This window comes from Carassius gibelio, chromosome A23 (assembly GCF_023724105.1).
Source record: "Carassius gibelio isolate Cgi1373 ecotype wild population from Czech Republic chromosome A23, carGib1.2-hapl.c, whole genome shotgun sequence".
NCBI lineage: Eukaryota > Metazoa > Chordata > Actinopteri > Cypriniformes > Cyprinidae > Carassius > Carassius gibelio.
Window position 1 is genome coordinate 17,389,476 of NC_068393.1, and position 19,893 is coordinate 17,409,368.

Genomic DNA, 19,893 nt, shown 5'->3' on the forward strand with positions numbered 1-19,893 from the left:
TCAGTCTAATCAGTTGATTATGATATTAGCAGGCTTCTCTTGAGACGTTATTAATTAGATAATTCATATTTCCAGTTTTCAAGCACTAGGTGGCACTCTAGTCCTGGCAACATGACTGTGGTCTGTAATTCACATTAATCATAGTCCCCAAAGAAATGTTCATATTTTTTGACACTGTTGAGCATGATGGGGTTTGTAGGTTTTGTCTTTGTTTTGTCTTTTTGGCTTAAAAAAAAAAAAACTTGTTTGTGCTAACGTTAAGGTGGGCATAAACAGAAACGGTGTATCATATATAATTATCAAAAGAAATAATCGGAACTCCAACTTTATTCCCATTTCATCCTTTATTTTGTTCATGAGCAAGCATTGACTTCACTATAATTATTCCTCTGAATAATAGAAAAGTGAATGAGCTGGAAGGCAGCATCCAACAGTTCTACAACATCCCCGATTTCATTTATAGAGCAAAAAAATAAAAGTGATTCAAAATGTGAACAATGACCACTGAAGACTGCAAACCGGAGACAGATAATCTTTGATTCAGTAGTATCACCTGTCTCCCGTCCCATCTACTCCGCTCCAAACCCACAGTACCATGTGCCAGTTACAGGAAATATTTCTATCTTGTGTTATACATGCAAAGACAATGCCCCGTTAGACAACCACCATCTGCAGCCGTTCACACTCAGCACAGACTGCTTATTTATTATGGAAAGTTTCTGCGCCGGTGCCTTAAAATCTTCAAAACCAAATGACAAAATCACATTGTTTCGAAATACAATTCACATGAGTTTTTCCTCGAGAACCTGCAGATGAATATTTGCATCAGGGGAAAGGAGGGAAGATACAAACCACTGTGCGATTTTCAGTACAAACATTGATTATACTCAATTTGGTCTCATTGAATGGATCAAACATCGATCAAACAGTTTTTAAAAGAATTGCAAGTTGTGAGAGACTATTACATTTGTGTGAGAAATCATTATGTGTATGCTTCTTGTGAATTTCATGCTGCCCTCTTTCACTATACACATATTGTTAAACTCATACCCACATATGCTGCATATAATAATGTACTTTTTTTTTTTTTTAAACATGATTTAGTACAATATTCATTGATGATACAGTGTGGACTATTTTTTTTCTACACATCAACATGAACACAAGACATCTAAAACGTCCACTCTTGATAAAACTAGCTGTTGATCCCGAACAGAAAATTAAATAAAACAAAATCACTTCCCCATACATGTAAGAAATCGAACAGGAAATAATTATAAAAAGAGAAAATTGCAACGACTAAAATGGCATGGATGATTGTTTGGTTAGTTGTGTTATTAATGCGCTGCGACGGGCTAAAGGCACTCCCAACTCCACCGGCTGAATTCTGGACCTCTTTTTAAAGCTCCTGTCAATTTGGAAGGGGGACCTGAAGACCAAAACAGAATAAAAACTAAAACCTACAAAAATATTACCGTTGCCCTTTCATGGGTCACAAAAACAGACCTTCTCTACAGCTTCCTGCATTGTACCTTTTCCTGACATGACATAAAATTATATTCATACCACCAATCATAAAGCCTTGTAGCCTAGGCCTTAAACTGAGAAAGTTCATGCATGTAAACAAAAACAAATCTGTACCCTAAAGCTTCACGTCCGTCTTTAAACAATCAATCAATGTACAATCTCCTAAATAATTAACATTCTTTTTTTTTATGCCCAAAGGGAACAGAGTATTATTTTCTCCAATAAAATACCATTTTGGAAGGGGCGTGTCCCAAAATGTCCAATCACGGTAAGAAAATTCAACTACGGCATGATTCTGAACACGTCTACGAGGAGAAATGACCTGCAAATCTGGAGTAGATTGATAGCATCGCCAAAAAGGAATACAAGTTTACCAAATGTAAACAAATATCTTTACACAACTCTACAGCACAGTTCCATGTGAAATGAAAATCAATGACCATACTGCAAAAAATGCGTTATGCTTTAAGAGTTTCAATTCATTTCTTTTAATGCGCTGATAGGCAAATTAGCCCTTTCAATGCTTTTAGGGGCCTTGAAATGACAAGAATAACTTGGGTTAACCCTGAATTTGAAAATAAAATTACTAAAAATACTACATATATATAATAAAATCAACCCCAACGCCAATAATTTTGTTTAGTACAGTTCTTGTAACTGACCAACTCAAGCCAGTATTTTAGCAAGAGGTCTGTTGAAAGAGTACACAAGTACACAACAGACTTTTCAATGCACACATTGTTGAGAAATCACCAGCGCATCACGTCTTTTCAGTCATAATGTTATTCGGACTGGGTTATTAACGTTGCATACTGTGATTCCAATTGGTCTCTATTTATGACAGAAAACACTAGCACTATCACTTAAGAATGGCTTACATCACTGCTGTGTGCCTAAACTGTACAACTTACAGTACCACGCGAAAAAACAAAACAACAACGGTATATTCATCACCTGAATATGATTATTAGTTCCCGAAACGTCACTGAAATAAAAGCACTAAAGCCTTGGAGTTGCTTTTGTGCGATTGCAAGCCCAGCTAGAATTAACGTAAAGCAAAAAAAAAAAAAACTGAACCAACAAACAAAAAGATGCACACCGTCCTCCAAGAGAAAAGACAAAATGAATGACACTTTCCCACAGAAACCTCAGCCTCTGTCATGGGTTTCTCTCTGCGGACGTCTTTTGTACGAGCATGACATTTACTGAAACATGCTAAGAGCATCTGACATAATAATATTCTACAGCAGGTACTGTGTCTTTTTAGACACCGGCAACCGTTGGTTAGGCTTTCACGAACACATTTGACTAATTACATGGTTTTGTCTTATTTACAAAATATCAAAAAGCTGTTGTTTTCTTCCATACCCATGATTCCAAATCTTGCCATGCAATATAAAGAAGAAGAAAAAGTGATCGGAAATCAAAATTCCTGTAGCAAATCAACCTTAAACGTCATGTGCGAGGAATATACATTAAATCATTCTCAAAGCTCAGTTAGAAAAGTAAAAGTGCAGGGCTTAAAGTCCGTACAGAGCTTAAAGAAAATGCAAATGAAGGCCAGGATTCCCTCAGATAGGACAGAAAAAGATTGAATAAATTAGGAAGTTGTATTGAGATAGCTGTGAAACTATACTACACTGAGTACCACCACAATATGTCGGTAGGGAAGCCTTGGTAGGTGGAAATGAAGCGAACTGCAACACCTGTCATGACAGACACCGGATCGTAATCGTATCTATATTTTACATGTATTGTAATCGTTTAGTTTAGTTTTCCGCATTTTTACGCATGGCTCCTTAGGTAGGGGGAACATGGGTGTCCCTATTGGCAGAGGGATGTGACTGTGCATGGGTGGATTTGTCATTGTGTGTGTGTGTGTGTGTGTGTGTGTGTGTGCTGTGTGCTCAGGAGGATCAGTAGGTGGAGTCGTCCCACTCCAGCTGCTGCTGTCTGCTCGATCCCTGCTGGTCTTCCTGTTCACCACCCTCATCCTCACTACTGTCTGACTCTGCGCTAGTGATGTCATCTTCCTCCTCTCCATCCTCGCTCTCTTCCTCTTCCTCATCTCCTTCCTCTTCGCTGCTGTGCTGATCCTCGTAAGTCTAGGAAGAGAAAGAGAATACTGGATGTTCTTTAAACTGCATAATAGATAATAGTCTGCAGATCTATTCAAAAGATTAGATTTAGGAGCAAACAAATTCTTCTTTAAAAAAAAAACCTAAAAACAAAAAAGGGGACCAAACTTTTTTTTGTCAACTGTACTCCAAATGTTAAATTGGACCTATGAGATTTTACATTAATATTTTATTAATTTAATGACACATCTGCATGTTCAGGGTTAATGGTTAATGTCACATGCTATGAAAGTAAACAGTTAAATTATCTAACTTTTTGCAGTGTTTTATTTTGATTGTTTCAATTTTCGAATAAATGTTATTTATATAGAGATTTTGTGAAAAAAAAAAAAATCTATTGTGATTTTGACATCATATATTGCAATTTTGTGCAATTGCAATTCTGGTAAAGTTTATATACAATATATGTATACACAATATAATCACTATATATATATATATATATATATATATATATATAGTGATTATATTGTGTATACATATATTGTATATAAACTTTACCAGAATTGCAATTGCACAAAATATATATATATATATATAAATGCATCCAAAATAAATGTTTTTGTTTGTGTGGGTGTGCGCACAGTGTATATTTATTATGTATATATAAATACACACACATGGATGTATATATTTAAGAAAAATCTTTGTTATAAATTAAATATTTATATATAATATAAATTATGAATACAACTATGTACATGCAGATACATGTAATTTTTTTCGAAACATATTGTGTATGTGTGTGTATTTACATATACATAATAATTATACAGTACACACATATATATTATGTAAACGAAAACATTTATTTTAAATTTGATTAATTGCAATTAATCGTCTGACAGTACCGAGATATATATATATATATATATATATATATATATATATATATATATATATATATATATATACATATATATATATATATATAGATAGTGATTATATTACATTATAATATAACCACTAAATAATAGTGATTATATTATATCGTAATATATTATATAGTGATTATCAGACCTTTTTTAAATTATATATATATATATATATATATATATATATATATATATATATATATATATATATATATATATAAAATAGTTAAAATTGAAAAATCAAACTAATGATTTCAAAAGTGAACCGATAATTTTATTCCAAGCCTCTATAATGGAAGTCCATGCTTTACGAATCACATCCAATGATCTCTCTGTAAGGGCAATATCCCTGAAATGACACCATAATACAAAAAAGTAGCTGTTTGGTAGACTGAAAATCTATATTAGTGGACAAATGAACAGGAGGAGGAGGGATGGTAGTAAAACAGAACACAAAACATTTTGACAACAGAACATTGAGTTTCTGATGGGTTTAGTCCTCTGCTGCATTAACTGTGCCATAGTACTTTAAAAGCGCTGAGCGAGCCAGCTCGGTTTCTTTTATAACACACCTCCATTGGGTTGACGGTGATGGTGAGGGCAGAGTCATCCCAGTCCATTTCGTTCTCTTTGCCGTGTTCCTGGTCCCTCATTGTGCCCTGGTGGGCAGCACGGATCCGGAAGACGCCAAGGATGATCATAAACACCAGGAAGCTCACACACACAACAATAACGATGGTGGCCGCGCTGGGAACAACTGTGAAGAGTGGATGGACACAGATTAGCATTTGGTATTTAGGGTGATAAAAACCTAAAAGAGGTTGTCTGAGGTGCCCCTCACAGGCTTTCCAGATGTTGTTCACAGCACTTGTATATAATCCCTAAAAGTGCACCATTAAAAACAAGTACACAGCGCTCTATAACTGCCCTAGTTTTTAAATTGACTCTAAGCTGCAGAAAGACTCATGGAAAGAAACTGAATTCCGATTTGAGCTCGACATTAAACAGCTTATTCATTTGATTACAGTGTCTGGATTATCTTTAATGAGAGATTAGTGCAATAATCTAGGAGAGATACTGTGAGAGATGAAGCAGCCAATGAAACGCCATTATCTCCAAGAGAAGCTGAACAGATGGATCAGAGGGGGGGAGGAGAGGGAAATGGAGGGATAAAGAAGAAATACCTGAGGCCTGATGGGTGTTGGCCAGGTTGTGTCCAGACAGGTCCACTGAAGCATGCTGTACTTGGTTGATGAACTGAGGCTGTACCATAGCATTGTTAGCATGATCCATGGGGTTGGCAGTATGGATCACGTTGACCTGATTACATCAACAATAAAGACGGTCACACAACTGGCATCTGCATAGTACAATACAATACAGTTTGCTGCAGTATCAGTCTCTTTAGATCCTTATTTGGCTTATTCTGATATAGCATTGTAAAAAAGCAATATTGAAAGCAATAAATTATTGTTCACATTGAGGACAGTGTGTGTCAGCTATACCTCCACTTTGAATTCATTGCTGATGTAGCGGCCATTGAGTTCAGAGCAGACAAGTTTAAACTTCCTGTCAAACAGAGCCTCTGTGTGCCAGTTCCTGTAGCGGATCAGATGCAGGACCTGTTCATAGTTCGCCATGCTGTTAACCCCTGTGGACAGAGACACACTTTAACCATTTGTCAAGATTACATTACTGAAGCTTTTAATACCATTAGATCTGCCATTCAGCAAGATGCTGGATATAAGCTACCATGAACAAAACTCACAAATATAATCCAAAAACTGTGTGCGAATATATTTTTGATGTAGATGGATGAGCACCTGTGATGACCATGCCCACGTTGGAAGAGCTCATCTCCAGAGCTCTCTGCTGGATTTGGGCCAGATCCACCTCCAAACTCTCATGATCTCCGTTTAGTTCATCTCCCACCACAGTCACCTCACACGTGTCCAAGTTATGCATGATCTCCTCAGATACCACCGTCTCTTGTACTGCCAAAAAAAAAAAAAAACATCCGTCAGAACCTATACATCTGATTACATTTGATCTTGGAAAGACTTGAGTGTTCAAAAACAGTCCACCGTGCAATTTTATTGCAAATATCGATTGCAAAGAGCAAAGTAATCACTAAATGCACTAAAACATAAAACAAAGGGAAAACATCTTAGACTTTCTTTTCCTAAAGCTTTCATCCCAGAATCCATAATATAGACAACATGAGTATTTCTACCACTTTTAGAATATTACAAAATATTGCTCAAAGAAACGGTTTAACAGTATGCATTTCCATTTAATATGCTGTTCCAAATAAATATAACATCCTCTCTTATGTACAACACGAATGTCAAATAGATTTAGAATAAATGATGCCAGAATTTTCATTTCATGGGTAACTTGTCCCTGTAAAATGCCTCTTGTGGCCAATGTGGAAACTACTCCTGGTCAATCTGCTTACAACTTCCTTTCTCTTTCATTATCAATTTCCCCTTTCTCCAGCTTTCTCAACAAAACACGTGACTCTCAGATTCCCAGCGTACCTGTTGGGTCATCCTCGCCGTCGGTCTCGGTCTCAGCTTCCACCTCCACCTCACGGGTGATGGTGCTGACGATGCGCAGCTCAGGGAAGAGCGTAATGCCCTCCGTGCTCTCAAATTCAACCGCTCCACGGGCAAAATGGTCAATTCCACTGAGGCTGATCTTTGGCTCCTCTGGCTGGAGGACCATCACGTAGCCTTCAGAGTCAGGCACAGAGATGCACGTCTCCTCATTGAAGCATCTAAAGAAATACAAAGGAGATAAAGCATAATACATTCATCATTACAAGTGTACTAAAAGTATGAAAAGATTACTTGTGTTTCATTATTAGCTTTTCTGTGTTATTTTGGAGGGTGGGACTTGCTTGAGTGAAGCAGATGAACTGAAATGATGGAAACTAACTTGACAGTGGTGGTGACACGCAGATGGCGGATTCCTGGGGTGGGGAACTGCCGGGAATTTAGGTAGGAGATGTGCTGCATGACCTTCTCAAAACTCTCAATGTCATCTCCCTCCAGCGTCAGCGAGGACTGGTTGGGGTTAAACTCCACCTACAGAGAGACAGGGAAACATGTCCATTTGATTAACCTTGGGAACATTTTTAATTAAATCTGCTGTATGTAAATATGTCGACCCGAAGTAAGGCCAGGCTCTGTTGGTGCCCTAGGCAAGATTTTAGATTTCCACCTCCAACCCCCACTAAAAAAATATTCTGAAAATGCAGATTTTTCAAAACTTTACTATAAAATAACATAAATACTGATCAGGCTATTAACATAAGTTGTAAATAAACTGTGATAACAGGCTAAATAAATGGGGATGTTGAAGTAGGGTTGTGCCGATAAACTATAGTATCGTGTATGGACAATAGTCAGAGATATCATCATAAGCAGATTTCTCTGTCGATAATCAAGATGATATTAGGCTCATTCACCTATAGATGTATTAGATTATAATAATAATAACTATTATTATTTTTATTTGGCGGACTATTATAATTCGGCTATCAAACTGCCCAGCTATTTCACTTCAGCACCGCATTTCACTCACACACACACACACACACACATACACACACACAGCGAACGCAGGAGGAGCCTGTAGTTTGTGAAGAAGTTGTAATGCTTTGACTCTAATAACTCGTTAAATCCATGAAATGAAAGGAATAGAAAACGAGGAGTTGGTGTCCCACACATTTAATGGCTGGTACGTACTAACCCTCTTCTCAAACATGAGATTAGCTCTTTCTTGGTTTACAAATAAAATAATAACAAGGCGGCAGAGCGAACTTATCCATAGTGGTTTTCATGAGTCCTTCTCTTAAAGACTGATCACTTAACTTATAACTCTCACTATGTGGTGATGTAGAAGGACTATGTCAGAACCACTATGGATGATAAGTTCACTCTGCCGCATTGTTATTATTGTTATACATTGCACTTCAACAAGTAATCTGAATGACCTATATATGTGCAATATTTTAAACGAGCCCTCACTAACTGAGTTTAATGCCACAGTTATGTCAGAATGATTCTCATTCTTGTCTCTGTGGCAGTGTGTCGGGCTCATCATGGGGCGCACGGTCTGGAGTGCTGTATGACTGGTGCAACAGTTCAGTTGAACTTTACTCCAAATATATGAACTTACCCGTTTTGAATACTTTATATTGAATGTGTTCGTTTATGTCCAATATTAGTGTTAAACTTTTGGACTTTAAATGAAACACACACACACACACGCGCATGCAGCAGCCATTTTTTGCTGTGGCTCCCGGGGAGCAGTTGGGGGTTCGATGCCTTGCTCAAGGGCACCTAAATCATGGTATTGCCAGCCCGAGATTCGAACCCACAACCCTAGGGTTAGGAGTCAAACTCTCTAACCACTAGGCCACGACTTCCCCAAACTATGAATGAGCGTTTCGAAATGCTAGTGAATGCTAACCAGCCATTTAAATGTTAAGCAGTAAGCTCACTAGCTTCGTATGTAACATCAGCCTGTGCCAAAAGGTTTAATGCTGTGAATCAATGTGTTAACGCTGTGTTAACAATCCATCAGTCTTCGATATCTAGAGTTTCAAGACAGAATTTGGAATTAAAAAATATTTTTGGAGTTAAAATTAAAACATAAAAAATTAGATGAAAGAATTACTAAAACTAAGTCTGACATAAAATTAAAGCTATTAAGCAACATTAATATAAAAACAAAAAAAATTACAAAAGCACATTCTAAAAATTACTTTAAAATTAAACTAAAATGAAAACTGAAAATATACAAATAAAAGCTATTTCAAAATATTAATAAACACTTTAATGGTATATAATTAATACTAAAATAACACTGTAGAATACCAATGAGTCATTTCTCAGAGAACATAGCTTTTGACGCTTTCGCAAGGCATTATGATCATCAGTCTCTTTAAAACTTCATTTACATAGACCACACATTCACATTTCTCACCTTCACAGCAGAGGCTACTTCCTCTGGAAGCTGCACATCAAGACCTTCCTTGCAGGTGTAGAGGCAGTCGATAACTTTCTTGTTCTCCAGTTTGCCAGATCTGATCATGAGTCCAGCCAGGTTTCCCCTGAAGTACTGAGTCATGAGAGCGCTGCCACCTACACAGACCCGGGGGGAGACAGAACCTGTTAGAAACCAGATGTACACTCTGCTGAGCTCAAGCATGCTCAGTGTGCACAGGCCGTGTGACTGATGTCATGCATGTTAAGTGTTCAGTGCTGGTGCCGGCCAGAGCGTCACACGAGATGATGGATGACCTGATTCAGGCCTGCGGCCCCATGCAACTTTTTGGTGGGACAAAAAAAAAAAAAAGGCAAATGAATGGGAATGAACAGAAAGTGGCACATAAAACATGACTGACTAAATCTACACATATTTGCATATTTCTAAATGGTTTAGTGGGGTAATGCTGTGTGTTTTTCAACTGCCTTGTTATCAACATTTAAGGAATAGGTGACTCAAAAAAGAAAACTGGTCATTGTTTAAGCCATTACAAATGCAGTATGGGGTTATTGTTTCATCAAATATACAAGCAGAATCTTTTGGAAAAATCTTATGTTGCTACTTCTATGACATGACTGTTAATATTGATCACATCTGTCAAGCTCCAGAAATACATAAAACCCACCGAAAAGCATCATTCATGCAGTCTTTTGTTTTTTTAAATCTTTCAAAAGTTGGGTCAGTAAGATTTTTTTTAACGTTTTTGAAAAAAGTATCTTATGCTCATTAAGGCTCAGTTTATTTGATAAAAAAAAAAAAAAAGGTAATCTGAAATATTACAAAAATGTTAATTATCCATATATTTTTAAACGTAATTTATTCCTGTGATGGCAAAGCTGATTTTTGTTTTTCTTGATCCTTCATAAATCAAACTAATTATGCTGCTTAACACTTCTGTGGAAACATGATAAATTTTTTTGGATTCCTTGATGAATAGAAAGTTCAAAATTAAACCATTTATTTGGAATATATATATATATATATATATATATATATATATATATATATATATATATATATATATATATATATATATATATATATATATTCCAAATAAATGGTTTAATTATATTATATATATATATATATATATATATATATATATATATATATAATATAATATATATTATATATATATATATATATATATATATATATATATATATATATATATATAAGTTTTCTGAAAAAGCACTGTGTACAAATTTTATATACATTTGAAACAATTTTCATTTCTAGGTGAACAGTCCCTTTAAGATGAAAATGAAAGCATATGTGTTTCTAGCTGTGTGTAATGTCCTCTCTAGAGTATGACTGTGTCTGAAGGACACCGAGAGATGCAGGAGCACTCAGAATGACCTCAGCAGTAACGTGACACTGAGTGATGCTGTAAAGCGGCTCTCGAAGAGACAACAAGGTCACACAGTGAGAAATGAGACACTGTCTGCTGCACTGATACCACTAGCATAAATAATCCTGCAAACCGCAGCAAGGAATGCAGCCAAACCATCTGCATTTTATTTATCATAAAAACATGCAGATCCCTTAGGTCAGTTGGACTTCTAATATATACTGTGTGCTGTATATATCTCTGGGTGCAAACTGAAAGTAGATGGAGCTAGACTGATGAATGAAGAAAACAGAATGAAGAACAAGTCAGGCAGGGTATATGAAATGGCGTCTCTCAACTCTGTCGCATCATGCTACAAATATTATGCCACTGCAGACTGAAGCTGTGCATAAACGGTCCTCCTGCAGCTGTAATGTCACGCTGCAGAAGAAGCGCATATACACAGAGCGTTAATAGACGTGCTCTTTTGACATGGGGTGATAAGGAAAGACAAGGGCAACCTGTCAAAGGCTCTGAGAGAGTCTCAGTATCATTGTCATGTCCTGAGAGGTCTGTGGAGGTAAGACAGAAGAGCAGGGAAAGACCAGGGCTCAATATAGTCAAGGGAAATAAAGTCACTTGATACATGGTGTCATGCACTAAAAAAAATACCCTGAGAAATAATTCAGAAAACATTTTATTGAACAGATATATGTAAAACACTCTATAAATATTTTATATAAGCATCTAATTCAACTGATTAAATGTAATTTATTTTAAAAAATATTGACCAACTACCAAAGTTACTTTTAAAAGTATTGCATTACAATACTGCGTTACTACATAAAAAAAAGTAATTAATTGCATTACTTGGTTACATTTTATGGAAAGTAATGCATTACGTTATTTACTTTTAGTCACAGGAGCTGGGCTTCCTTATTAATTTATAATAACAAAAAAAAAAGTGAGATTTTTGGAAACTGTAAAGGGAAATCATTAAGCCTAAGGCCGACTCCCAATTTCTCTCAACATGGTGAAAGGAGAGGTGTTAGTAAATAAATGGGAAAATAAAATAATTAAAAATACAAAAATATATTTTCTTGTAAAGAACACTGGTTATTAATAATTATACTCCCATTTAATAGTAATAACAATAAGATAAAAAATCCCTACATAAACGATAGGGTTTCTGTTCTTCGTGCTTGTACCCTAAATAAAAATAATACTAAATTTTATTATCAATTTTTTTGTAACATTTTAGAAGTGCACCAGTATAAAAATTACCATGGCATAAAAGCCACAAAACATTTATAGATTAAATGAGTTCTTTAAAAGTTTATCTAATTCCTGACGTGTTAAAAATGTCATATTACATCTACGACTGGGGTTATGAAATAAGCAACTCTACAAATTGCGAAGACGAACTACTTACTAAAACAGAGCATGCTTAAATTTCAACTGCAGCTGGTGACAAAAAGCTTTCAAGTCTAAACCTGAGGTTGCATCATTGTGTGTGAAGAGAATCAATAGATCATTAGCGAGGGTACCTTGCCAGCAGGCGCCGATGGTGAGCTGGGTTTCGATCTTAGAGGCATGCAGAGGGTAATCCTCCGTGACCAGGAAGGGCTCAAAGGTGGCACCATCCACAAACAAAGTCACTGCTGGGAACTCAATGTTCAACACGTAGTGATGCCATTCTTTATCACACACCTGGGAGGAGAGATACTAGATCAGGGCCTCGGTTTAACTACAGATTGCATCAAATACAGCATTCAGAAAAACTCGTACCTTCTTAAATGTACAGTTAATGTACCTATTCACTGCTAGTAGCTAAACCTAGAATTTAGTAACACAAATGTGTTTTTTTTTAAACTGAGTGAAGAGGATCAAGTTGACTCACTTGATCGAGTTTCCAGTGGAATTCAGCAGGTTTGTAGTTCTCTGATTCGGTGGGCTCCTGACGCAGCAGCAGCACAAGACGACAGTTGTGTACGTACAGGGAATAGTGGTGTCTGTTCATCTCTGCAGAAGACACATATACAAGAATAAAAATCACACTTCTGTCAATGATAATTCATGTTGATACACTTGTTTATCACATGACAGATTGCATATTACACATTGTCTCACTCAAATGCGGATAAACAGATTTAATATGCACTCATTGCACTGTACGCATATCCAAGTATGCATGGTTTGCTGCAGCCGCACTCTTCTAGAAAACACTGAGCAATTTCCCATAAATGGGGACAGAACTGTGACGTAATCAGCCTTACATAAGGGCCAGCTGATGGGCTTTTTGTAGCACTGGGAATTTAGCTTCAATGACCAGAGTGAGATTCCCATTTTCACAGAACTACTATAAGCAAACCTTGCATAACCTTCAAAACCATTTTTACAGCATCGCTAAATATATTGTTATATACTTTTTGTAGTTAATGCATTCAGTTCCTTTTAAAGGAACGAAAACAAAACAATGCAGCAATTTGTGTTATGACATGTATTTCAGAATGTGTGGGTGTTTGAATGTAATATCACATACATTCATCTGACAGACAAAAAACTGTCCCATTTAAACAATTTAAAATTATTAATTTCTTACAAAATTATTGACCCCACACTTTTGAACAGTTATGTATATTACGTATATATGTATATATACACACTTAGATAAAACCAACAAAAGGAATTATTAAAGTGATTATTTTTTGATTGAAATCATGAGATGAAACTAAGATACAACAATAACAGAAATAAAATAATAGATAAAAAAAAATTTGCAAGTACGAATACATCACTTTATCCATTATAGTGTTAAATTAAATGTGTTATCAGTGTTAATAAAACATTCAATTAATCGCATGAAATAACATGATGATTTTGACCCTACTGAAGTAAAAAGACGAAGAGGACACACACATAACACCCCCGTCTCAGTCCTGTCAGTGTGAGAATGTCATTACCGGTCTTGTCAGAGTTGCAGAGGATGGTCTCCTTCTCCCTGCCTCCAGGTCCGTGTCTCATCCACACGGAGATGGTGAAGGGCTCTTTCAGGGTGGTGCTCACCACACCCTCAGGGACCTTGATGGCCTGGGTGCCATTAAACTCAAACACCTGGTCGCTGTCGTGCCCGTTGTCAGTGGGCAAGCCAACAGTCCAGTTGGCAGAGTTGCTGGGAGCAGGCAACAGATCCACAGTGCCAGCGCTGGCACCTGGATGGGCACACAAAGTTATTCATCAGAGTATCCCAAAACATTGTTTGCATCATGGGCAGCATGTGCCTGTGTGATTATGGAGGTAATACAATTATGTAAATTAGTCTAAAATAGTTTATACTTGAGTTGCTCAATGTAATAAGCACATTTAATGATCTTGATGTTAATGTCACTCAATTACAGTAAGGATATCTGGACTCACCGCACAGCTTGTGCAGGGATTTTTCGGAGTATGTGTCGCGGTCACAACCCTTGCCGATGTGATTAGTCTCCAGCATGATGCTGGCCTGAATGGAGGTGATTGGCTCCTCGCAGGTCTCCAGGTGCATGCTGGGGAACAGGGCTAGACTTCCTGTACCAGGCTCATATTCAATCCTTTTATTAAATCCTATCAACATCAAAGAGAAAATGTGTCTCAGACTCACAACGAGTATTTAGTAATGCTTTACAATGAGGGACAAAAGATCCAGAGTTCTTTGATACCTTGCCAGCTTGGTTTGCAGGTCGGCTTGATGTTGATTTTCACAAGAACGTCCTCAGATGCCCGGTTTTTACCGCAGTCATATGCGGTCACAGTGAGTTTGTACATGCGTTCCTTGCTGTAGTTCAGCTTCTCTGTGTTCTTGATGTTGCCTGTTCATAAGGAGAATTAACAAGCAATGACCTCACCAGCTAGGTAAGCCAAATCGAAATGATCATGCTTAAATTCAGGCCAAAACTAAAGGTGACAGATTGCTGATGTCAACATAAGGCTATGCTACTGATACTAAAATGGATGCTTGTTTCCACAAATCAATTTTATAGGCACATAAATAACAATGAGCTAGAAGTCAATATCACTGTAGTTTTGGCAGGAGATCTGAATTGGCAGCACTTACCATCCTTGTCAATGGTAAAGGGCACATCCGGGGTGACAATCTCATAGCTGCAGATCTGACTGAACTGGAAAGAGCAGTCAGCGTCCACAGCCTCCACCTTCAGGATGCTGTCATACTTTTTGCCCTCGATCACTGTGGCTTTGTAGGACTTGTCTTTGAACACCGGTGAATACTCGTTCATGTCATTCACTTGGATGTGGACGGTAGCCCTGGGGGACATCAAAGCTTGATTAACAAACTAGAATTGGACAAGCGGGAACAAGCAGGCCAATGACGCAATTCTTGATTGTTAACAGATGGATGATCAATTTATGCATGATCTGATGGGACAGTCTTTCACAGGACCCTCTAGTGTTGATATATTTTAAATGTGTCATCATGGGTCTATGGCTGCTGAAGTTGTCCAAATGAATTCTTAGCAATAGATATTACTAATCAAAAATTAAGTTTTGATATATTTACAGTTGGAAATGTACAAAATACCTTCCATCGTACATGATCTTTACTTAATATCCTAATGATTTTTGACAAAAGAAAAATCAATAATTTTGACCCATACAATGCATTTCGGGATATTGATAAAAAAATATACCCCAGCGACTTAAGACTGGTTTTGTGGTCCAGGGTCACAATCATGTAATTTTCAATGATGAATTTTATTAATATAAAGTTGTCGTGTGCAGCAAATCGTGTATGCAATGCATCCAATGTAAAACTTAACTTACAGCTGACTTAACCATAGTGTTGATGAAAATTAATTTATTTATTTTTACACAAAAAAAAATGGTGTAGAAACTTTTCAATCAGAAATTGCTAGTAAATTACAAATAAACAGTAAGCAACATGTTGAATTAAGTGTGAAATTTTGAAGCAGGAAAACAGGAATAGCATTTTCTTGTAAATCATGCTTCAATCATTTTTGTTTTATTTGCATATGCATCATATCATATACACAAGATTCAAAAGTTTGGGGTCAATAAGAATTAATTTTTTTAATTATTAATTAATGAACTAACAATTAATTAACATATTAAAGCTGCGGTAGGGAACTTTTGACGCTCTAGCGGTTAATAAACAGAACTGCTTGCGTGTTGCGGAAGGACATTGTAGCCGGAACTACTTCTCTCTGTTTATGTCTATGAAGAATCACAAAGGTACTGGGTTACTCCGCCACGGTACCCCTGAAGCAATCTAAAATAGTCTGAATATAAACATGTATTATAGTTGCACCCTAGTGATTTAGGACAAGCTAAAAACACGGTTTGGAAAATGGATTCATGGTGTACTCGCTTATTATATACATTTTGTATACTTTGAACACAAAAAAAAGTTACGGACCGCAGTTCGTAACTTTTTTTTGTGTTCAAAGTAAAGACAGTAAAAACATTTATAATGTTACAAAAGACACAAAGTCATGGTTTCCAGAAAAATATTAAGCAGCACAACTGTTTTCAACATTGATAATAATTAAAAGAAAAATTTTATTGAGTGCCAAATCACTTATAATAATTATCTCTGAAGGACTATTTGATACTGAAAATGACATTTCAAAATATATTAAAATAGAAAACAGTTCAAATGATTTTAATATTTCACAATATTTACTGCATTTTTGTTCAAATACCGTATTTTTCTGACTATAAGTCGCACCTAAGTATAAGTCGCGTCAGTCCAAAAATATGTCATGACGAGGAAAAAACCATAAGTCGCATTTATTCAGAACCAAGAGAAAACATTACCGTCTACAGCAGCGAGACGGTAAAGCGCCCTCTCGCGGTTGTAGACAGTAATTTTTTCTCTCGGTTCATGTCAAATTAATTTTGAAAAATAAGTCGCACTTGACTATAAGTCAGATGACCAGCCAAACTATGAAAAAAAGTGTGACTTATAGTCCGGAAAATACGGTATATGCAAAAATCTTACCAACTCTGCACTTTTAATCACATTTTCACACAGTGAAGCAATTAGGACACTTTTGCGAACGATTTTACCTCCATTCTAGTGCCATTTCCACCATTATTTCCAGTACTCTCTATTTTATCAATAAAAGCTGCCAAATCAGATACGCACTTGTGAGATTTCTTCATGTTGTCGCCATCAGGTCCCTCTCCACAGTCATAGGCCTGGATGGTGAAAGTATGCTCCTTTTGCAGCTCACAATCCAGTTTATCTTTGGCCCGGATCACACCCTCGCCAGTAGACTTATCCAACACCACCGCTTCGAACGGTACGTTCTGCCCGTGGATCCTGAAGCCGCAGATCTCCCCTGCAAACGGCACACACGTGTTTAGTCAAGCCCACCCGTGAGTCAAAGCGCCAGCTGCTGTTCATGAGATAAAAGAAACCCACAACGAAACTCATAACGCGCCACACTCAAATAAAAACAGCCAAAGGGATTGAAACACTGAGGGCAGGTGGGAAGTGGGAGGTGAAGGTGTCTGTGGAGGAAGCCAGAACCACTGTGGGATGGGGTGAGTATTTGGGGAAGTGGAAGGGAGAGTTAAAAGAGGGATACTGAGTGCCTGATCCAAGCCATTTGATCACATTGCATCCAGTCATGCAGTAAGAAACCCAGAATGTGGACAGGCATTTCACAGGAATACTTACAAGGACAGGAAGGAAATGATATGAACCAATGGACAGATATCTGTTGTACTTAATAGCATAACATATTTAAAGAAGTACTTAAGTTGTTTAATGCAGATTTCTGCTAAAAAAATAAAATAACACATTTAGAGAAGAAAGCAAGGTTAAATTGTTAAGTTAATCATGGGGCGATGAGAAGGATTTATGACAGAAACCCAGCATCCGAAGTTCACAAATCAAAGCAAATATACAAAAAAACGAGCAAAACCCCCTCATTTGGAGTTTAAATTCCCCCTTAAAACTAGATTTTGGTATGAAGGAAGTCTTCCTGTGCAATGTTGTCTCTCTCAAACCTTTAAAAAACCGAAAGAACGAAACAATAAAACAAAATAAAGGAGCAGAGGCAGTAAACTTAAAGGCTGGATGAGAGCTGGGGTTAGAAATATCCATTTGCCTGACATCCACATCAACCAGCAGTAGTTGCCATGCGTGTATTTCAGATTAGTGGAGGAGATGGTGAAGAGGCTCGAACTAGAGCTCAAACCAACACCACAGACCGGACAGCAGAGAGTTTGCATCATTTAACAATCTCAGCAAGTCGTTTTTGAGCAGGAACTGAACTCTGAAGCATCAGAGTCTCACAGATTTAAGATCTGTCGTGCTAAAAGTGAACCATTTTACAAAGACGAAGTCTCTGAAAACAAATTTCAGAAGACGTTCAGACTGGCATCCCCCCCTGAGAATCTGGTGTACGTGCATTTTCGCCCCTTTATTTTTTTCTGTTTTGGAGCTGAAGTACTGTTAGGATCTGCAAACTTCAATGGATGTCTCATGCATAGATATTTCTAGATTCTGTTATCCCCGTATCACACTTGTCATCCAGTTGCAAAATTTTAGTTTCCAACAAATTCAAAGGTGAGAGAAAAAAAAAACAGAAAACAAAACCAAAAAGAAGAACTGGGAAGAGATTAAAAAGTGCATGACAGAAGTCTCCATATGAAGTGCCAATTTCTTTTGAATTTGCGTTAGTGGGTTAATAAAACGGTTTCACGGCAGTAGAAAGAGCCCATCATCACCTTCTTTGGTGAAGGTCACCTCAAAACTCTCTACAAGAAGGGAGAAAAGATAAACCCAGGTCAGTCAGAGAAAGAAAGAAATGCACAGAAACACAGACAAGAAAGAGAAGACAGATGTCACAGAAGCAGCCGAGGACTCAAAATACCTCATTTGACTCCACATTGGTAGAGCCTAGGGTTGGGCAAATATATATTGAATATTTATGATCACTTTGCTGCAATATAAAATTAAACAACACTGTGAATATATAAACAGCTTTTAATGAGGCGATTAGGATTCTTGAAGTGTGTGTCACAACGTCTTTATGAGAGCATAGGGACAGGTATGATTTAACAGTGCCTCTGACTAAAAAAAATAAATAAATGGCATTAAAGTTGGGATTCATTTCTATGGATCGGTTCCACCTGTCTGTTTCAGTAAATTGATTCAAAACTTCACAAAAAAAAAAAAAAAAAGTGCATTTGCATCATCACTAGCCTCTGTATCTCACAGACCCTAACATTTGTAGCAATCTGCATCAAGTTATATCTGAATGTTTTCTGAGCCCTATTATGACTGTATACAACATAAAACAATATACTTTGATGAGTCCACAGTAACCGAAACACCAAAAACAGCCTTGACCACTGGAGGAAATTGTCAAAGAGTCCCTGTTTAGGCACTAAAATTAGCCGCCATTATTTAAAAACAACAACAACAAAAACTTCTGCTCGGCTGACTGCTAAAGGGTCCGGTTTGACCCTATCGGTGGCCTCTGCTGGTGGACCTGTCCACCCTGTTTTTACTCTCACAATTAGAGATGGATTTTCCATTAGGATCTGCTGTTCAGAGCAAGTCATGCGGTGGAAGCTTTGTGCCTCATCAGTGCATTCTGGAGCTTTAATGACTGTATATCCCCACACTTCCCCTAAAACCCAGACTGGCGCTTCAGCCTGCGTGCCGAGTGCCAACTCCAATAACCCTCCATTTCCCATCAGGCAAAACACAATGAATATTGATTCGTTCCCTCAGACTGCCATATTTCACAGAGGAATCAATGAAGATGTAACAATAGCAGTGAAGAGAGAGAGAGAAAAAAAAAGACTAGCGGAGCGACTTAATTGTTTATTTGATTTGCTGCTTCATTACTGCCTAAGCATTTAAGTTTCAGAGGCCTAAAAAGTTAAAGGACTCACTCACAATGAGGAAATATTGAAATTGACACAGGCT

The 19,893-nt window shown here is 37.1% G+C and overlaps 1 protein-coding gene across 4 annotated transcripts in view; it reads right to left on the reverse strand.

Annotated features, from left to right (window-relative positions):
• Positions 1-325: 325 nt before the first annotated feature.
• Positions 326-19,893, reverse strand: part of LOC127944658 (calsyntenin-1) — a 36,183-nt gene continuing 16,615 nt past the window's right edge. Inside the window, exons 3-19 of one of the 4 annotated variants that reach the window (XM_052540758.1) lie at positions 18,684-18,713; positions 17,092-17,287; positions 15,022-15,230; positions 14,627-14,776; positions 14,346-14,531; positions 13,892-14,140; positions 12,829-12,950; positions 12,476-12,638; positions 11,450-11,500; positions 9,536-9,693; positions 7,481-7,629; positions 7,081-7,319; positions 6,364-6,534; positions 6,046-6,191; positions 5,725-5,860; positions 5,113-5,297; positions 326-3,632 (exon numbers count right to left, since the gene is read on the reverse strand). In XM_052540758.1, the coding sequence (XP_052396718.1) occupies positions 3,444-3,632; positions 5,113-5,297; positions 5,725-5,860; positions 6,046-6,191; positions 6,364-6,534; positions 7,081-7,319; positions 7,481-7,629; positions 9,536-9,693; positions 11,450-11,500; positions 12,476-12,638; positions 12,829-12,950; positions 13,892-14,140; positions 14,346-14,531; positions 14,627-14,776; positions 15,022-15,230; positions 17,092-17,287; positions 18,684-18,713 (2,729 nt within the window). In that variant the 3' untranslated portion in view covers positions 326-3,443. The remainder of the gene's footprint in view (positions 3,633-5,112; positions 5,298-5,724; positions 5,861-6,045; positions 6,192-6,363; positions 6,535-7,080; positions 7,320-7,480; positions 7,630-9,535; positions 9,694-11,449; positions 11,501-12,475; positions 12,639-12,828; positions 12,951-13,891; positions 14,141-14,345; positions 14,532-14,626; positions 14,777-15,021; positions 15,231-17,091; positions 17,288-18,683; positions 18,714-19,893) is intronic. The other 3 variants (XM_052540761.1, XM_052540760.1, XM_052540762.1) reach the window with 3 other exon arrangements.